Source organism: Fonsecaea nubica (genome assembly GCF_001646965.1).
Source record: "Fonsecaea nubica strain CBS 269.64 chromosome Unknown Scaff4, whole genome shotgun sequence".
In the NCBI taxonomy this organism is placed as follows: Eukaryota; Fungi; Ascomycota; class Eurotiomycetes; order Chaetothyriales; family Herpotrichiellaceae; genus Fonsecaea; species Fonsecaea nubica.
In genome coordinates this window covers 377067-395273 of record NW_019173677.1, presented here as the reverse complement: position 1 = coordinate 395273, position 18207 = coordinate 377067, and the positions used below count along the sequence as shown (strand labels likewise).

General features: G+C 51.0%; 7 protein-coding genes across 7 annotated transcripts; 5 read left to right on the top strand and 2 right to left on the bottom strand.

The window, feature by feature from the left end:
* Positions 1-296: 296 nt before the first annotated feature.
* Positions 297-1224, bottom strand: AYO20_01079 (hypothetical protein; the record flags this gene model as incomplete). The annotated part of the gene is made up of 3 exons (XM_022639386.1): positions 297-302; positions 359-1059; positions 1125-1224. 3 exons carry the CDS (start codon positions 1222-1224, stop codon positions 297-299), a joined length of 807 nt encoding a protein of 268 aa, XP_022504694.1.
* Positions 1225-2179: 955 nt separating this feature from the next.
* AYO20_01078 (hypothetical protein) lies at positions 2180-4483 on the bottom strand (the record flags this gene model as incomplete). The annotated part of the gene is made up of 1 exon (XM_022639385.1): positions 2180-4483. One exon carries the CDS (start codon positions 4481-4483, stop codon positions 2180-2182), a length of 2304 nt encoding a protein of 767 aa, XP_022504693.1.
* Positions 4484-4895: 412 nt separating this feature from the next.
* Positions 4896-5538, top strand: AYO20_01077 (hypothetical protein; the record flags this gene model as incomplete). Its single annotated transcript, XM_022639384.1, has 3 exons — positions 4896-5067; positions 5122-5206; positions 5256-5538. The coding sequence occupies 3 exons, from the start codon at positions 4896-4898 to the stop codon at positions 5536-5538; spliced, it is 540 nt and encodes a 179-aa protein (XP_022504692.1).
* Positions 5539-6370: 832 nt separating this feature from the next.
* On the top strand, positions 6371-7458 carry AYO20_01076 (hypothetical protein; the record flags this gene model as incomplete). The annotated part of the gene is made up of 4 exons (XM_022639383.1): positions 6371-6551; positions 6600-6771; positions 6820-7382; positions 7433-7458. The coding sequence occupies 4 exons, from the start codon at positions 6371-6373 to the stop codon at positions 7456-7458; spliced, it is 942 nt and encodes a 313-aa protein (XP_022504691.1).
* A 1271-nt stretch (positions 7459-8729) lies between these two features.
* Positions 8730-10378, top strand: AYO20_01075 (hypothetical protein; the record flags this gene model as incomplete). The annotated part of the gene is made up of 2 exons (XM_022639382.1): positions 8730-9151; positions 9211-10378. 2 exons carry the CDS (start codon positions 8730-8732, stop codon positions 10376-10378), a joined length of 1590 nt encoding a protein of 529 aa, XP_022504690.1.
* A 1546-nt stretch (positions 10379-11924) lies between these two features.
* AYO20_01074 (hypothetical protein) lies at positions 11925-14863 on the top strand (the record flags this gene model as incomplete). The annotated part of the gene is made up of 5 exons (XM_022639381.1): positions 11925-12132; positions 12239-12365; positions 13229-13489; positions 13555-14628; positions 14695-14863. The coding sequence occupies 5 exons, from the start codon at positions 11925-11927 to the stop codon at positions 14861-14863; spliced, it is 1839 nt and encodes a 612-aa protein (XP_022504689.1).
* A 964-nt stretch (positions 14864-15827) lies between these two features.
* AYO20_01073 (hypothetical protein) lies at positions 15828-17848 on the top strand (the record flags this gene model as incomplete). Its single annotated transcript, XM_022639380.1, has 5 exons — positions 15828-16242; positions 16344-16648; positions 16706-17207; positions 17264-17679; positions 17741-17848. The coding sequence occupies 5 exons, from the start codon at positions 15828-15830 to the stop codon at positions 17846-17848; spliced, it is 1746 nt and encodes a 581-aa protein (XP_022504688.1).
* Positions 17849-18207: the final 359 nt, after the last annotated feature.

Genomic DNA, 18207 nt, shown 5'->3' with positions numbered 1-18207 from the left:
ATGTGAGAGAGTCGGTGGTAATGTTTTTTGTTGTGTCCTGTACTGATTTGCACCCGCAGTGCAAGAAAATGCTTGGTTGATGCTGAACCATGTCGAGAAATCTATTTACCCATAAACGCCAATTTCCTGGTTGAGTCGCTATGTCCAGTCCGCTAGTTTTGGATCCTTTTAGAAAACATAATGTCGATTCTCCTATCCCTTTTGTCGCATTTCGCAAGGAGATATTACACATCCAATCGTCCGCTTCATTCGTGTCCGTCAAAACATTCTTCAATTTCGTCGAGTGTACATGTTTCTTAGTCCTGTTGACAATATTAGCGTATGTTTTCAGAAAGATCTCGGGACTGTGCAAAAATACCTCATCGGTCAGGCGGTCCAGCAATTGAATGCTCAATATCATGACCAACAGCCCAAGCGTGACCACGACAAGCAATCCAAAGCCGAACCAACCAAGCACCATTGCGGCCGTGCCGACTCCCGATTTGACACTTCCATTCCCCAAGTCCTGCGCTACCGTGCTTGCTGCTACAGCCGCGGTGTGTTGCCACATCACGCTGACCAGCACAAACACCGACGAAATAAATATCGTTGCGAGCGCCACCTGTGACACTGCTCTTGAAGGAAACGGTCGGACTTCGTGTTCTGATCCATCCGGTCCTGTCGACGTGTGCCAGCCAGGGAAAGTCGCCAGCAGCAAAAATGTGAGGAACGCCAGTACAATGGCAATGATGAGCAGGTAGGGGAACACAATGGCGTTCTTGAACGTGCTGGCTACCCAGATGAGATTCAATGGGTCTTGATCAATCGACACCAGGTCGGCCAGTGCGGTCGAGTTTTGATTGCACATCCATGCTCCTCCATCAACTCGGATGCAAATGCCAAAGTATCCTACGCGGACATTCAGGTCGGCATTTCCAACAATATTTGCTATCGCAGTGGTGACAGAAGGGTCGACTTGTACTGTGCTGAAAACAGGAGGGTATTTCTGATAATATAATGAGATGAGGTAGATGTCGGGGATGAGCGGAGAGGTTGAGGAGCAGCCTGCTAGCAGGAGTGCTGTGAGAGAAACCAAGTCAGCATTCCGAGAGAAACAAAGCAACAGTAGAGGACGAAATACTCACATAATAGGATGATTGCAATGGCTATGAAGATCATGAGGACATGATGGTAGCCTATGAAGGGCACAAATCTTCTCCACCCTGTTCTAAAGCGTAGAGCCATTGTGCCGTCTTCTCAGGATCCGGTACGTCCACAGGGGATTTTGTGTCTGTGTGTGTGTCGCCGTCCGTACGGACGGAAGTCGATGTTGAAACTCAGCACGAGCACAGGTTTTGGCACTTGGCCGGGTTCGAGTCGTGGTCAAGGTGAGTCTCGATCGGAGGGTCAGCGATGCTGATGTTCAGTCGTAGTGGTCGAAGGTATTAAGCTGGTTTGTTCTGAGAGACAGAATGGTTAGCTGCCTGAGTTTCTTGTGGCAGAGGAAGAACAGATGTAAAGGAAGAGGAAGGAAGAGAGGAGAGAGAGGCGTAGCTTGTTCTAGTCCTGGAGAAATTTGGAGCCTGCAGTGGTCATGGCTGTGATTGGATCTCAGTATGCTGCCATAACTGAAATCCGTGAGGTTGGGTTGTCTAGTACTGGAGAGTGAGTGAATTCTTAGAAATTAATGTGGTGGCAGGAAAAAGCGCAGGTGTAACAAAATGTGGCAGGGCCGGGACTTGAGTGACGAGGCTAGCATCTGTTTTTGTTTTCCCCTTTTGGGTTTAGCTTACCGCCAACCTTATGCTTATTTTTCCTGCCTCGCAGCCTTATGACGTAGCCTTGTTGCCGTTCCGCCTCGGTCTTGGTCTCTTCTTATATCCGTCCCCGGCTCGCTGTCAAGTTGGATCAAACTCCCTTATTGTTTTCTGTCCATCCTTATTATGTACCAAAAGAACTCAGTCATTACATATCCAGTCCAATGCATGGAGGAGGTCTATCATGATCATTCAGTGTTACTGCCCATGGGTTTCTTTTTAACCAATAATACTCGAGGGCATTCTAGTAGCTCATCGTTTCTGCCCAACGCCTCGCCTCATCTCCAGTAGCCAATCCGAACCCTCCACATCGCAATGCAACGCATCCCTGGAAACACAGTAGACGCCAGACAGAATACCCCTAAAACTAAGCAACAAACCATTCATGCCGGTACAAATGCAAATGAACTGAGATCAAACTTGGGCTTCTGTGCCGGTGAGCCCATCTCCGACTTTTCATCTTCGCTGTTTGGTATTATTGCGTCCTCACTACCGCGGCCCTCATGTCGCCAAACAGCTGTGAGAACACATTCATTCCTCCCTTCCGTAGATGTATCATCCCGCTTGACCACAGCCGAAGATGATGCTCCACAGGAACCTTGCTTGTTCAGCGACCTCATGGCTGACTGCTGCACCTCGATTGGTTGATATCCAAAGGTCTTTGGTAGATCCGCTTCCCGACGCGACTGGATCTCTTTGGCACTCGGAGGCTCGCTAGTTATAGCCACCTGGCTCTCTGGTGGAAAACAAGGCGACTGCTTCCTCGATTTCGCAGAGAACAGCGGCCTTGCGAGAGTATTCCAGCCTTCTCGGGGTTGAAACGCAAAGGTCTTCATCAATGACTCATTTTGCTTCTGGATGTGGTATTCGAGTAAATCCTCAAAGGCATCGGGATCATCATCTTTGTTGATCTCCTTGATCTCCCTTACAGCCGCAGTGCCGTCTCTCCGAACCGTGTCTGATCTCGAAGGCTGCTTTGGAGATGCAGCTGTAGGCGAAGACTGTGGTACGGACTCCTGTGATTCTGGGTCTGGAGATGAACAGCGCACGTCCGGTTGCACCAAGACGGTCGCCGTGTCGCCTTTGGCTGGACTTGCCGCTTGCTGGACTTGAGGCTCAACCAATTCTCCAACACAATGGTCGGAAAAGACGTCAAATTTAGACTTGGCATTTCTCTTGTTCTTGCGAATCTTCGAGGCCAAGGGACTGGCCTCTTCGCCCTTGGCGGCGAAAAATGGACTTTGTTTCACATCTGGTGTTGTGGATGGGTCCATTGTGTCTGAGCACAGTCGTTGTCTCTTGACTGACTGAAAGGTTGACATTGTCGAAGCTCTTGCCAGGAAGGCTGTGCGGTCTGTTGCACTAGTAAGCGGTGCTGGTGTTGTGGCACTTTGCCTCAAAGCAGGAGCAGAAGAAACCAGTCTTGGTTCCCAAGACGCATTCCGGTTCCGTTGCAGTAGTCGCTGCTGTGACGGAGAAGGGGTCAGGCTGTTGGGATCTAACTCAGCAAGCGGTTGTCGGTGAGGCTTGAAAAATGTCTCGATCGATTTCTTCGGCTTCAGCTCGGGTGCGGACGCATAGCTCTGGCTCCTGCGCTCTCCAAGCGCGGGGCGAACCAAGGGTTTGCCGCTAAGCTTCAGAGGTTTCTTCGAGAATGGGTCGAGGTCTCCGCAGGCGACACCAAGTGCTGTGGTAGCCTCCACGTGAGGGCCCAGATATGGCATATCCGACTCAGTCATTCCGGGATCAAGTTCGTTCAGAAACACCATTTTTTGTCCGACCGGACAGAAGACGCGGTGGTGGAGAAAGGTCAATTCTGCCTGGCGGAATTGCTCCAGGTAGCCGCTCGGCACAATCAGCTTCCCTTCCAGTTGGACCATCCGAAGGATCTTCTCGATGTCGGTATACTTGCGAACCAGGCCGTGGGCCGTCTTTAAACCCAGTTTTCCAATGTTTGGCAAATAGTCGCAGCCGCTGAGGATCGCCATCCGTCGGAACATCGTGTCTGTCCAACCTGCAAGCGAGATATCTTTGCACATGGGGAAGTCCGACCGTTCGATCTCAAGCAACTCGCCGTATTGATTCAGCTTCGTCAATAACCGTCGGGCACCAAAAACTAGCATGTCCGAGTCCTCGGCCAGAATCCCATTAATGATACCCTTGTGTTCCAGGTAGACCAACTGTGCATCGGCTTCGTATGGCGCAACGATATATGGGACATTGAGCTTCTTCAGTTCCTCGATCAATTGTCGAGCCATAAGAGGGGTGACATCGATGGCTTTCTGAAGTTCTTGATGCGCTTGTGTGGTTTTCCCGGCCTTGTGCAAATCTAACCCCAATGCCCTGCTTTCCTCTCTTTTCTTGCGCCTTGCCGCATTTGTTGCCGCCTTGCTGGGCAGATTATCCCCGTCAAAGACCAGGTAAGGAGTGACACCGAAGTCAAGAAGCATCCGAACTCGGCTCAACACGAAGTCTATGTGGATAGTAGTCGGCTTGTCGAGAGCAAGGGCGAACGCACAGCCCACCACACCTCGATGTAGCCAGCCATAGGCGTCAACCCCAATAGTTTGCCCAGAGAACTTTTTGAGGGTGCAATGCTTTTGGATGGACTTGAGCACAGGCAGCAGGCCTAATATTGTTAGTATGGCATGCGACATGAGGTCAATTGACTTGCCTTTGATGCCCATCTTTATGCGGACACCAGGCTCACCGCCTGTTTATGGGAGATACAGGTGACTCAAAGTGGGAAGGGGGAAGGATAATGCTGCGGCCGTTGTAGGAGATGAGCAGCAATATAGGTGTAAATGGACAGCCCACAGCCATGGGTGTTTTGTTGACACTCGATCTTTGCTGTTGTACGAGTTACATTGCGTGCATACATTCAACTGGTGAGGCAAGCGCCCACCCAACCACGCGCTACGAGTTGGACCGACGCGTCTGGAGCCTTACGAGCCTCACCGGCGCGGGCCGACGTTTTGCCGATCTCCCACCAATTTTTCTGCCAGTGGTCCCCGTGCACAAACTCATCCCATAGTAGAAGCCAGTCAATCTCACAAGGCTTGGAAAGAATTGTTTCTGTATCGTCATACTACGCCCGACATGGCTCGCTCTCTGAATAAAGTCCAGAAACAAATATCCAAAAAGCGAGGAGGAAAACCGAATGCCCTACATGAGAATAGTCGGGATGCAAAGCGTCTCCGACGAGCAGGTGCAAGGGAGGAGAAACTGGCTCGGCTGATGGATGCAGCAGTGAAGGCAAATCAAATATATGGTAGGGCTTTATACAACATTGACATGCTTATGTGCTGAGTTGTGATCACCGCAGTCGACCGGGTGGCATGGTTCAAGTCAGCCCTGCAAGGATCCACAGGGGCCTTGACAGACGAAGAAATGCAACTACTTACGCAGAGGTATGTAAGTCATGTGAATTCGAGGACAAGGGCTCATGGCAGACACCAGCTTTATCGACCGCGAGGATGAAGAACTGGCTGAAGCCAAGCAACAGCGTCGACCTGGAAGACCGCCTACGAAGCTGGAAGAGAAAATCACCCAGCGAAAAGAGACTGAAGAGCGTGAGTTTCGTGCGGGGCTTTGGGTCCCCGAGCTTCGAAACGATGAAAGCCGCGAGAAGGTTGAGAGATGGGCTGGCGAATGGGGCGGGTTGAACACGCTGGATTTCGTCCGTGTTGTGAAGTCGGGTGGCATTAGGCCGTCAAGCTTCCCTCCCAAAGCCCTGTCGTGATTTGAGGAACGTCCTCTGTATGGTCATATCAACCAAGTCGTCCGAGGCTGTTTCTCTTTCCCCGTTTGAGGGTATTTCAGGGTCTCGACCAGCAACACCCCTTTGTCAGAGCACGGGTGCCATCGAATCAGTTATATCAACATTCGCCTCTTGTGCAATAAGCACATAGACAACCACTCGCCACGAGCGCAAATCGATATGTCTCTGCGAGAGTTCAGAATCCTCGACACGGGAAGAATGCACACAGCAAAACTCTCGGATCATGGCACTACCACTCCGACAAGACCGCGGAGGGTTTTGGTTTAGTTGGTGACCGACACTTCGATTTATCGATGAGCGGAATCGCCGCGTCACCGAGAGAAGAAATTGTCCCTGAGACAAGAAGATCCTTGGGGATTCGTGCCAGCAACGCGAGATGTCTGCTGGGCTGAATCTAAGGAATTTTGATCGGTACGCAGAACACGAGAGGCACGAAGGTTATCATGGAAACACCTTCGACACCTCCAAACTGAATATAATGGGCTGGGATTGATTTCCTGGATACTATTCGCCTAGAGCGCAGACCAGCTGCTGCCGATGCTTATTGAGATGCTCTACAGTTGAAGTTTGAGACACCAAGCATAGAAAGGTCGAAGTGTTGCCGTCTCCTTTCCCGTCACCTGACTCGTAAAAAGGGGTCTATCATGTGATGACATGACTCGCGTCCAAAATTTATTGGAAACTTTCTCGAACTGCTTCATCTCTGCGTTTGTCCATTTTCCTGGTCCAGAAATTTTCCCCCTTCTACTTCCTGTTCAATTCTAGAATTCTCTTGCACCTTTCTGTTCTCAACATGTTGTCACTGCGGTTACTCAGCCGGGCACTGCCCAAGAACGTCCTGCGTCAACCGGCAATCCGGTCCGTGTCGTCCATAACGAGATTCGCAACTCGTCGGCCGCAATGGCAATCGGCTATGAAGCCATCATATCCCGCATTCTCAACTTCTGTTGCCCGAAGAGAACCTGCAGGCCAATGTCAGTAGATGCAACTATGGCTTGAGTTCTGGCTAATGCAGGTTACAGCGGATGAGGCCCTCGTCGCAAAACTGAACAATGAACGCATGCTTGAGCTCCAATCACAGAGCGATGACAGACAGGCCGCCATCAATGAATTCCTCGAGAATAGCCCCTTCAAGGTCCAAGACAAACCTGGCTCGCACGAGATTGTCCTGACCCGAGACTTTGGCAACGAGAAGTGAGGATCTTGGTCAATACGTTACATGCTGATGCTAACAACCACAAGAATCAAGATTCAATTGAGTGTCTCTGACCTCTCCGAATACCCGGCCGAAGACGAATTCGACGCCCTAGATGAAGATGGTGCTCTTTCTGACGAACCCGACTTCGAGGTTCGAAAACGAGGCATCAATCAACCCGGTGGAAGAGGAGGAAAGGTCGATGTTATGCCGGAGGATAGCATTGCCCCGGTTGACAGAGCCGAAGGAGGAGAAGAAGTCGACGACGTGGCAAATGTCACGCCTGCATACCCTGCTCATATGACCATCACAATCACTAAGCCCGGCAACAAGGCCATTGAAATCCGGGCTGTAGCTCAGGACGGCACCATCGAGATCGAAAACGTCTGCTTCTTCCCCAAAGACTCGCTGCTCGAGGCACAGAGTACCAAAGACGCTTCAGAAGCGCGCAGCCTGTATGCAGGCCCGCCTGTTGAGGATCTCGATCCCGAACTCCAGCAGATGCTCCACCAGTATCTGGAAGAGAGAGGGATTGACGAGGAACTGGCCAGCTTCCTTCCAGAGTACCTCGATTACAAGGAGCAGAAGGAATATGTCAAATGGCTCGAAGGTGAGTTGATATACCCGGGTAAATTTGCGGCGGTGCTAACCTCTGAATAGATCTCGAGAACTTTGTCAAAGAATGAAGCTCCCTACCCGGGCTGTGTTTCTATTATTGGGAATTGCTTCCTGCCCGTTTCAGTAGATCCTCCACTTTGAGCAACATCTGTCATGTCCAAAAAAGGTGTACTATATGTTCAGGGACGACCCTGGACCAACAATGAAATAATTTCGATACCCAGTTGACGTGTTGGTCAACCACATTGAATTTTTATGGTTCAGCTTCAACCACAAGTAGATTCGGTGGCGAGTACGGTTGATTTGTTCATCTTTGTGACTCGTGGGAAAGTAATAGCTAATAGTTGGGAGTTGGCATAAGTCTCACTGAATAATGTCCCAGTACTAATTGGTGAACCTCACTCCGTGGGGTGTGGCGCGTTCCGCGGCTCACGCTTGAGCAAATGTTTGGTCTGAATGGGTCGACACGGATGGTTACCGAGAGTTTGCACAACAGTTCCCTCCATGGACAAGACTACGTACTCGTACACGTCAGCTTTGGCTGCTTAGTTTGCAACTATCTCTAACTCTCTCTGTTCACCCGCACCCTGAGACAGGTCACACAGCCGGCAGATGCCTTGTTGCGCTTCTCGTATCCGGCCTTCGTATACCTGGACATTCTCCGTATCCTACATCGTATTCGACTCCACCGACAATCACCTGCCTCGATTTCTCCTACCCCTCACGCTTCGGACTGGTGCTGACACCTCCCAGCCAGCATGGCTTGATTCCTTGCCGAAATCCTCCTTCAGTCGGTGTAATCGATGAGCCCGAGTCCATCGACCATCCAATAACGACCAAATGCCTCCAAAATGAGTCTGAACAACGCGGGGGCTGGAACCATTCATGGACGCCTGATGCTCAATGTGGCCGGGGGCTCTAGAACCCCCCGGGCAAACCCAGCTGTTACATCATCCTTACAGGCTCAAATGTGATCGATTCTGGGCATGACCCGCCTAACTAGACTCCTCCCCCGAGTTCACATTCATGGAAATGGGGTAGGTGGAGAAAGATGCACACATCTGATAGGAACAATGCCAGACCAGAAGTACACATTAGGGAGATCCCTGTCAATCAGAACTGTACGAGATGTCACGATGTATACGGTGACCTAGGCTCAAGGTTTCAAGTATCACGGACCTGCATCCCCTTCCAGTACTACTACGCGAAACTACATTGTCCACCAGACCTTTAAATCCCTGACATCTCGACGCTGTAGTTTCCCTCAACTATCACTTGAGCAACTTGCCTGCAACCAAGCGCTCCGGCATTTATCGCCTCGTCTTCGGATCAGCCCAGCATGAACCACTACCTGAACTTGGGCCTCGGCTTCATCGGGGTGTCGATCGTCTACTTCTTAGTCGCTTCTTTCCTTGCAAAGCGCTACCATGCTAGAAAAGCCAAAGAGCTTGGATGTCAACCAGCCTGGGAGCGCCCTTATCGGTGGCCGTTGGGCATTGACTTGGTCTGGGAGATTGTTCAGGCAGACAAGAACAACATTGTTCCCAGTTACTTCCTCGACGTCTACAACAACAGGACTGGCAAAAAATCAACATGGCAACAAAATATGCTGGGAACCATGGGCTACGTGACATCGGATCCCAAAAATATCCAGGCAATACTTGCTACTCAATTCAATGAGTTTGAGCTTGGAGAAGTGCGACGTGGCAATTTCTTCCCCATGTTGGGCAATGGCATCTTCACCACTGACGGCAAAGCATGGTGAGTAGACACTCGCCCTCAAGGCTATGCAGCGTACACCCCTGTTGATACAATCAAAGGGAACATTCTCGGACTCTTCTCCGCCCTCAGTTTGCTCGCCAACAGGTCGCCGACTTACAATTGGAAGAAATCCACGTCCAAGACATGTTTAGGCATCTGACCACCACGAACGGGTGGACTGCTCAAGTCGACTTGGTCCCGCTTTTCTTTCGTCTGACGCTCGACTCTGCCACCGAGTTTCTCTTTGGCCAAAGTGTGGACTCACAACTCACCGCTTTGCCTGGCTACACGCAAAAGGCCCGGAAACCTGGTGAACTGGACTGGACGGCATTTGCTTCCTGCTTTGATGGCGGCACCAATGCTCTCGGCGTCCGCGGTAGATTGGCAGAGCTGTATTGGCTATACAGCCCTAAGCACTTTTATGACAAATGCAACGAGGTCCACAGGTTTGCTGACTACTATGTCAATCTTGCATTGACTACCGACCTGTCGTCGTTGAGTGAGCACCACCTGGAAAAGGGCCAAAAGAAGGAGAAGTACATCTTCTTAAAGGAACTTGTGCAACAAACACGGGACCCTATCGAGCTTCGGAGCCAATTGCTAAACATTCTTTTGGCCGGTCGCGATACAACAGCGGGTCTACTTGGCTTCACCTTTTACTCGTTAGTCAGACATCCCGACGCCTTCAAGAAATTACGTGAGATCATATTAGAGGATTTCGGCACCTACGAAGATCCCAAGTCGATTACCTTCGAAACACTCAAGGCTTGCTCGTATCTACAAAACGTCCTGTCCGAAACACTTCGACTCTATGCCACTGTGCCCTTCAATAGTCGCCGGTCAAATCGGGACACAACCCTCCCTCGCGGCGGAGGTCCGGACGGTAATTCGCCAATCTATGTGCGAAAGGGGACAGAGGTGAACTACTCGGTTCACATTATGCATCATCGGGAAGATATCTGGGGACCTGATGTGGAAGAATTCAAGCCCGAGAGATGGGTTGGACGGCGACCGGGCTGGGAATTCCTTCCGTTCAACGGCGGCCCTCGAATTTGTCTTGGACAACAATTTGCGCTGACGGAAGCCGGCTACGTTATTGTCCGCATGCTGCAGAAGTTTGACGTTATCGAGACTTACGAGACTGATCCAATCACGCGCTTTTCCTACGGACTCACCACTGCACCCTTGCGCCTTCCCGTCCGTTTCCATGAAGCATCAGCGAATTGAAGAGGATTTGAAGTGCATCATACTGTTATAATGGATTGGAACGCGGCTGCCTTCCACGAGGCAGTGTATCGGCCAGCATCTGAAACAAAGTTTTATTGCAGTTCTCGCCTCTCGCTCGCACTCTCTTTGCAATACTTCATCAAGTATCCTTCAGTGTCCAGATACAAAGACCGTATTCATCCTCTATCTTTCGATCTATTCAAGCCTTCATCCACACTACGCTGTCATGACCTTGATTTCAGGCGCGCTTCTTCTCATTGCTTTCAATATATTGTACCCAACCGCACCTGTCTATTCTCTGCCTGTTCACCCGCTGACTCGCGATGAGAGCTTCTCCCTCCCTCGAATCGCGGTTAGTGGAGCCCCCAACATGGGGACAGGTGTACCATCAATTCTCTTACTCGAAACTGAACGAGGCCGTCGCTGTGCTTTAAACGGCGAAACGCCCTGTGAAGCAGGCATCTTGACCACTACACCCGGACGGTCACATCAACCCAAGCTCCCAGGTACTGGTATAGTGTTTTCTCCTCGAGACTCTATTCCGCCGGGCTGGGAGAAAGGGGCCTTGACTACGAGGTACATTGCAATGGCATCAGCATGTGGTTCTTTCTTAGTCGGGCTCCTTCGCATGTTGTACAATGAGCGGAAGGAAACGGCTTGGTGGTTTCTGAGACATCGAAAAGAAACGGCGCATGCTCCAGAAGAACAGAACCATCACAGTAGCACAAGTATGAACAACACAGACCAGGTCAACTGAGTTAGAAGGATGTTTCCAAACTTCCCAGGATCTGGACCATGGAAGCACTGGACCATCTACCGTCACTTAGTCGACACTACCAAGCTCAGCATTGTCACCTTCAACTCTGCCACACGCAGTGATCCCTGTGGATGCCGACATCAATGGTGATGAGGGAACCACCCACCAGACACAGGACGGCTCCCTCATACAGGTGGAGTGGGTAAGAAGGTGAGCTATCGCTCTCGCCATCTTCGCCATCTATCATGCCCCTGGTTGTCTATTGGTCGATACTCCGCACTAGCCGTGGGCACACAAGATAAGCCAGCACGTGCTAAGCGATGACGTTCGAGGAACCCATGGATTGTGACGTCGCTATGGGATAGAGAGCAAACCACAGAACACAAAGCTGGACCTACCACTCTTAACTACGTACATTGTAGTATTGCTTGCGTGGGATCATCGATCGATAGTCCTGTAGATAGATAGCCACCTCGCTTTGTGGATAGGTGGATGGATAGGGATACCCGTTCGAGCCACGCCAATCCAAATGAATTCTCACACTAGGTACAAAATACGTCCCCCATTACGTTCGATGGTCTGAAGGGGCCAGAAGCAGGTTTTTGTGAGTGGCTAAGAGTCTGGACCCAGACACACTTGCAGAAGAATAGGTCTCATATTCCCGTATTCCCATATTTCTTTCACCGTGGCTCCCCAGTCTCAAGCTTGTGCAACAACCTACCTCGTACATTCCACCAACAGTCCCCAAAAGCAGTGTCCTCAGGCAGCAACAGTACAGCGCCACCGAGCATGTCCTACTCGTACCCGACGATCCTCATCCTCTCGGTGACGGGCATCTTCACATTCCTCACCGTCGTGGCCGCGACCGTCTACTTTGCGGGCTACGCCGACGACGTCGCCGAATGGTGGGCCAAGCGGTATTACAAGGCCAAGGCCGTCGCCGAGGTCAAGCTGATGGAGAACGTGGGCGAGGACAAGGTCCAGGGGTTGGTCAAAGGTTAGTTTTGTAGCTACTCTTTTCTCAGAATCTTTACCAGTTCTCAAGTGGAAGGGGGTGTTCTTGTTGGTAACTAGCTAATGTGGCTGTGTACCCGACGAAATAGACTCGCTGAAGAAGAACCCCGTCATGGGCAAAGACGAACTCGACCAGGTCTCGGGCGGTCTGGGCCAGGAGGCCGTCAACGAGGGTCTCGGCGGTGTCAGTGGCAAGCTGGGCGGGTTGGGGAAGTTGTGAGGAGCCATATCGGACGCTCTCCCGATCGATGCGATCTGTCTTCTTGGGGGTCTGTGGACGGGCTCAGCTTGTCGGGTGCGGTTGTGGAACCAGAGCAGGTTGATATCTTGCATTGCGCAACAGGTGCTCAAATAAAGACTTGCTGAGAAGCGTGGGCGTGTTGTGATGGACATGGATGGTGTCGTCCGTAAGTGTCCTCACTGTGTTTGATGGAGAACCTAAGTAATGTACGAGGTAGATAGATAGCAATGAAAGAAGTCAAAGCCAATGGGTTTGAAAGCTCACGTGACAGCAAGCACGTGAATAATATCACGTGACCGGTGATCAGGACATCCCGTCTATATGTGATAGCGCCGCTCGCAGCTTGGCATGTTCTGCCATAGGGGCTTTTGGGTGTCAAAAGCGCTATTTAGCTCAGGGGCCCCCTGCTCTATGACAATATGGCACCAGTTGATGGCGGCTTCGCCAAACTGAGTTTCAAAGCTATTCAGGTCGGAATTCCGGAACAGCCTAGACATGAGCATTTCCGGCGCGGAAATGCCTTACCAAGTCGTGGCTGTACAACTCTTTAAAATGACCGATATGCTGGTGAATACCGAGGTAGGCCACTGAACGTTGAGGCAATGGTAAGTCCATGTCTTGTTGTTCAGAGCAACCTTGGCTGAATGGAATCCCGGCTCAACCTGTTCAAAAGCTGCTCATATTTCTGCAACAAGCTGCATTTTATTGTACTGCAGCAACACGAGGTTGATTGAAACATTTCCTGCTAGCATCGCCGCCTCGAGTTTCCAGTCAGAATGAATCTACCGTTCATTTGGGCCACGGCCAGTCTTTCCGTACGTCTCTCACCTGCTTCCAGTGAGAAATTTGAAATTCAGAGCCAAATCTTGCAGCTCATCATCGTCGTGATCGGGAGACTGATCTATAATGCGTTCTTTCATCCACTCAGTGCATATCCCGGACCTAAGCTCTGGGCAGCCTCAAGACTGCCATGGTTTTGGTCAACGACGCACGGGAGGATTTATAAAGATCTAACAAGTCTTCACATGAAATATGGTCCCGTGGTGAGAATTGCGCCGAAAGAATTGTCATATGCGTCAGGTGAGGCATGGAAGTCAATGTAAGATCGATCCCATTATTTCATCCATTATATCCCTTGCCAAAGACGCTGATGTCCTTGGATAGATACGGTCATCGACCTGTTGAGATGCCCAAGGATCTCCGTGGTGCGGGTCTGCTCCCTACCTTTGCTGAAGGTGATTCCCTCACTCATGCAAATCGGGAATCACATCAGCGCATGAGGCGAGCCATGTCCCACGCCTTCTCCGAGAAGGCCCTTCGCGAACAAGAAGAAATTATTCAGTCCTATGTCGATCTCTTGATGAGCAAACTGGAAAACATCTGCCAAAGAGAACCGCAAGACCTTGTCAAGTGGTTCAATTGGACGACATTTGACATCATGGGCGATCTTGCGTTCGGCGAACCGTTTCATGGCCTCGCAACCGGTGGATACCATGAATGGGTGACACTCATCTTCAACGGGGTCAAGGTCTACCCGTGGCTGCAGGCTGTGGTTTACTACAAGCTGCTTAGGCTCAGTCGGTGGTTAGTTCCACAAAAGTATTCCCAGGCGAAAAAAGACGCAGATGCGTTGGCTTATCAGAAGGTTGAGCAGCGGGTTGCTCGCACGAATATCGACCGAAAGGATTTTCTCTGGTATATCCTGCGCCACAACGACCCTAAACTCGGCTTGACCATGCCCGAGATACAAGAAAACGCCGTGATCTTGATCATTGCAGGAAGCGAGACTACTGCAACTTTTTTGTCAGGTCTCATGTATCTCCTCCTCAGTAACCCAAAGGTTTACAAACGTTTGGTTGATGAAGTGCGGACGAGCTACACATCTTACGATGATATCACCATGGTCAAGTCGCAGAGTCTCGTCTATCTTGACGCCGTGATCCACGAGGGTTTTCGGATCTATCCCCCTGCACCTGCAACTACGCCCCGCATTGTTCCTGGTAAGGGCGAGAACATCCTAGGACAGTGGGTACCCGGAGACACGACCGTTGGCGTGGCACCTTACGCTGCCAGCCATGATCCCAGGAACTTCTTCCGCCCAGAAGACTTCCTGCCCGAACGCTGGCTGTCTGCGGACAAGCATGCTGATGGTGATGTTGCGGCTGACAAGTTCAGTGGAGACGACAGAGCAGCAATGCAACCCTTCTCCTTTGGGCCGCGGAATTGTATCGGAATGAAGTAAGTGCTCCTACAACTTCGATGACAGTTGTCGATCGTGGATTTACGACTGACTCGGGCTTCTAGTATGGCATACTCCGAAATACGTCTGATTGTATCCAAGCTCCTGTGGAGGTTTGATCTCAAACTTGCAGCTTGCCATCAAGGAGGCAACTGGCTCGACCAGGAGATGTACACTCTCTGGGAGAAGCCCCCTCTCATGGTAGAACTAGTGCCTGCATGTGGGAGTGAGTGAGCGATCGTGGATGGTCACGAATTGGGCCCCACTCAAGTCTGACTGAACCCACCAGATGATGTTATCCACCTCATTGTGGTTCGTCCGACTAATTATATAGTACGAAAATGATATATGCAGAGTCACATGACCCTTTGGGCGCTTCCTTCCCTATTGGGATAGGTTGCTCACCTACTTCTACAAGTACCATACCTAATGGAACCTCTCCCCTCCCTCTCTGACACGATAAAGACGCCATTGAGGCAGTTTGTTCGTTCTACCTCCCGCGTCGCTCCGATGTCAGCAATATAATGTCCGCGCCATCTCCTACGCTCAATCCTTAGCGAAACAAGCGAGGAGTCATGCACGGTCTGCATAGATTCGATGAGCATGATCTCCAACCAAAGTGCCTCAGGTGGAGTCAAAAAATCAGACCTTGGGGGTGAGGACGGGCTTCGACACCATCCTTGCCTATAGGCAGGTCAAGACGCAAGTCTGGGTAAACAATAGGCGCCGAGCCGCCTCCCTCATACCAGTGTTCGACCAGCAAATGTCCGCAACATTTGAGTGTCGGTGTAACGACTCGTGCTATAACACAAAACGAAATAGGCTTCCATTCACCACTTCATTTCCTGGGGCCCCGTATGGAGAGCATGTTCTATACGAATCTTGGCTTTGTCCGGTGGCAGATGGCGTCTCGAATAGGGCACCTGTTATCTCCATTCCGCTCTCTGGTCGAGCTGCTCCTACAAAGAGGGTGCCGTTGTATGATTATCACGACTCGCGTTGATACGAACCCACCAAGCCTTGTATTCAATATACCGGCCATTGTGAAAACCCATATTAGTCGCTGTCACAGCCGAGCTGAAGATCAGGAGATCTACCAACTGTTCCAACTTCGCTTGAGCACGAACCCTGCCATCTCCGCGAATCACTGAACGACCAAAACCAAGCAGTCTGCCTCTGCTCTTCAACAATCACAAGCATGCAAGCATCTCCTGCATCTATCGAGGGAGAGAATGTGAAGATGCAAGTCGCCGCAGACCATGTCGACCTTCCACCAGATGCTTCCGAAGACAGCAATGTCAGCCTCTGGAGAGAACTGCGGGCGATTAAGTGGAAGAAATGGCTCGTCATCATCTCGCTGGGCTTCATCTACAACATGGGCATCAGCATCTATCTTTGTGTCTCTCCGATCATTGGAATTATCAACGCCGACATAGGCCCCGACCCTGCGTACAGCTGGCTCCCTACGTGCTGGACCGTGGCAACCGGCGTCGGCTTGATCGTTGCTGGTACACTCTCCGATGTTCTCGGACGAAGATGGTTCGTCATTGGAACAGGAGTTTTGGGGGTTGCAGGTGGTATCTGTGGAGCATTGGCTCAGAACATTCCCACTGGTAAGAATCAAGTGCTTGCAACCTGCATCTGGTTCTAAAGACGGTGGCTCATTCCTTGATAGCACTGGCTTCCCTAACCGTACTTGGCCTGAATCACGCAGGAGCAATGAACACTCTTGCAGCAATCGCTGAGATCGTTCCCACTCGTCTGCGTGGCATTATCCTCGGCGCCGTCAATGCGGGCATCTTGGTCTGGGCAACATGCGGATCTCTGATCGGACATGAGGTCGCTGTCCACACAGCCCCAGGATGGAGAACCTTGTTTTGGATTATTGTGGCTGCAAATGGCCTCGCAACTCTGCTTGTGGCTATAAACTACTTTCCGGCGAAGCCACTTGCTGCAGGAATGAAGACTCGACGTCAACTACTAAAAGAGTTCGACTATGTCGGCCTCGCCCTGGCTACCGTAAGTCTCATCTTCCTGGCGTCGAAAGGTCTGCCACTCTTGCTCATGTCTGATTAGGCTGGACCAACCTTGTTCTTCGTTGGCATCAAGTACGTTCCGACTTATGGAGCGAAGAGCGGATACTTTCTGGGACCTTTCCTTGCGGGTATCGCTCTCATGGTTTGTTTGGGATTCCACCAGGCCTTCTATGCTTCGAATCCTATAATGAAACGTTTCCTTTTTCGACGCGTTCGCGAGTTTACCCTCATCCTGGTCGTTGCGGCAGTGGGTGGAATGCTCTTCTACTCTATTGTCGCCTTTTTTTCGACGTATCTTCGTGTCATGTTCCATGGAGACAACACAAGAGCAATTGGGGTCGACTATATGCCATTTGGCGCCGGAACAAATGTAGGAGGGGTGTCGTCTGCGTTGCTACTCCCTATTATCGCTCCCATCATTGGGACCAGGCTCCACCTCGCGATTGGAGTCACGCTCCAGGTTATCTTTATTCCACTGATGTGTCTCCCAGCTGCAAACTCGAGGGCCATGGCATTGGCCTTTTCCTTCTTCGCTGGGACAGGTTAGTCACTACTACACAGAGCCTAACATTCATTTATGTACGCTGACCGTCTCCAGGTATCGGCTGGGTCGAGCTGCTCACAATTCTTCTAATCCGGCTGGCAACCCCGGACGAGTGGATCGGAGTTGCAACTGGGCTCCTGGGAATGATGCGGTCTATTGGGGGATCTGCTGGATCCGCGGTCTATACAACCGTCCTCAACAGCAGGAGCGCAGATCTCATTCCCGAGTATGTGAGCTCAGCTGCGCTCGAAGCAGGGCTTCCAGCAGGGTCTTTACGACAACTACTAGGGATCTTGACCGGGGTCGTCACCGGCGAAAGCATTACTGACGTACCGGGTATTACCCCCAGCATTATCCAAGCGTCGACAAGGGCCTTGCACAAAGCATGGAGGGAGGCATTCCAGTATGTCTGGCTTACAAGTATTCCGTTCGGCGTGATTGCTCTTGGTTGCGCGATCATGACCAAAGATGTAAGTTGGCTCAGAAGTATTTATGGCTTTGGTGTGGTTGAGCTAACGTGGGTTCAACCAGCTGACTTACCGACTCTCCCACAAAACGGCCCAACACCTTCGATCTGAAGAGGTTGCAGAATCTTCAGGAGACTTGGAGAAGGACGCAGTACATAAAGGCCCTCACTAAGGCTGCACAGAAGCTACCGACTCAACCCCGAAGGGGAGGGCTCCGGCTTGCCTAATCCTGCACTCGAGACGAAAAACTACGATATCTGTCTAGGAAAACCAGAGCAAGTTCCGTGATTTGAATACCAGAAAGTACATCTTACTTGGCCGCAGCAAAGATAGGAGAACGCAAGCAAGTAAGCGAATATAGAGGAGAGAACAGGCAGGGGAAGACCCATAGCTTCAAGCAAGTGAGCGAACTGGTTTTACTACTTCCATTTCCACTTCAAGTTGGTTACGGCGGTCTGTGATGCCAACCAAGTTCTCCAGAACAATCTAGTTCTACGAGATCGTTCGCCTCCAGTGCAACAGTCAGGTCCT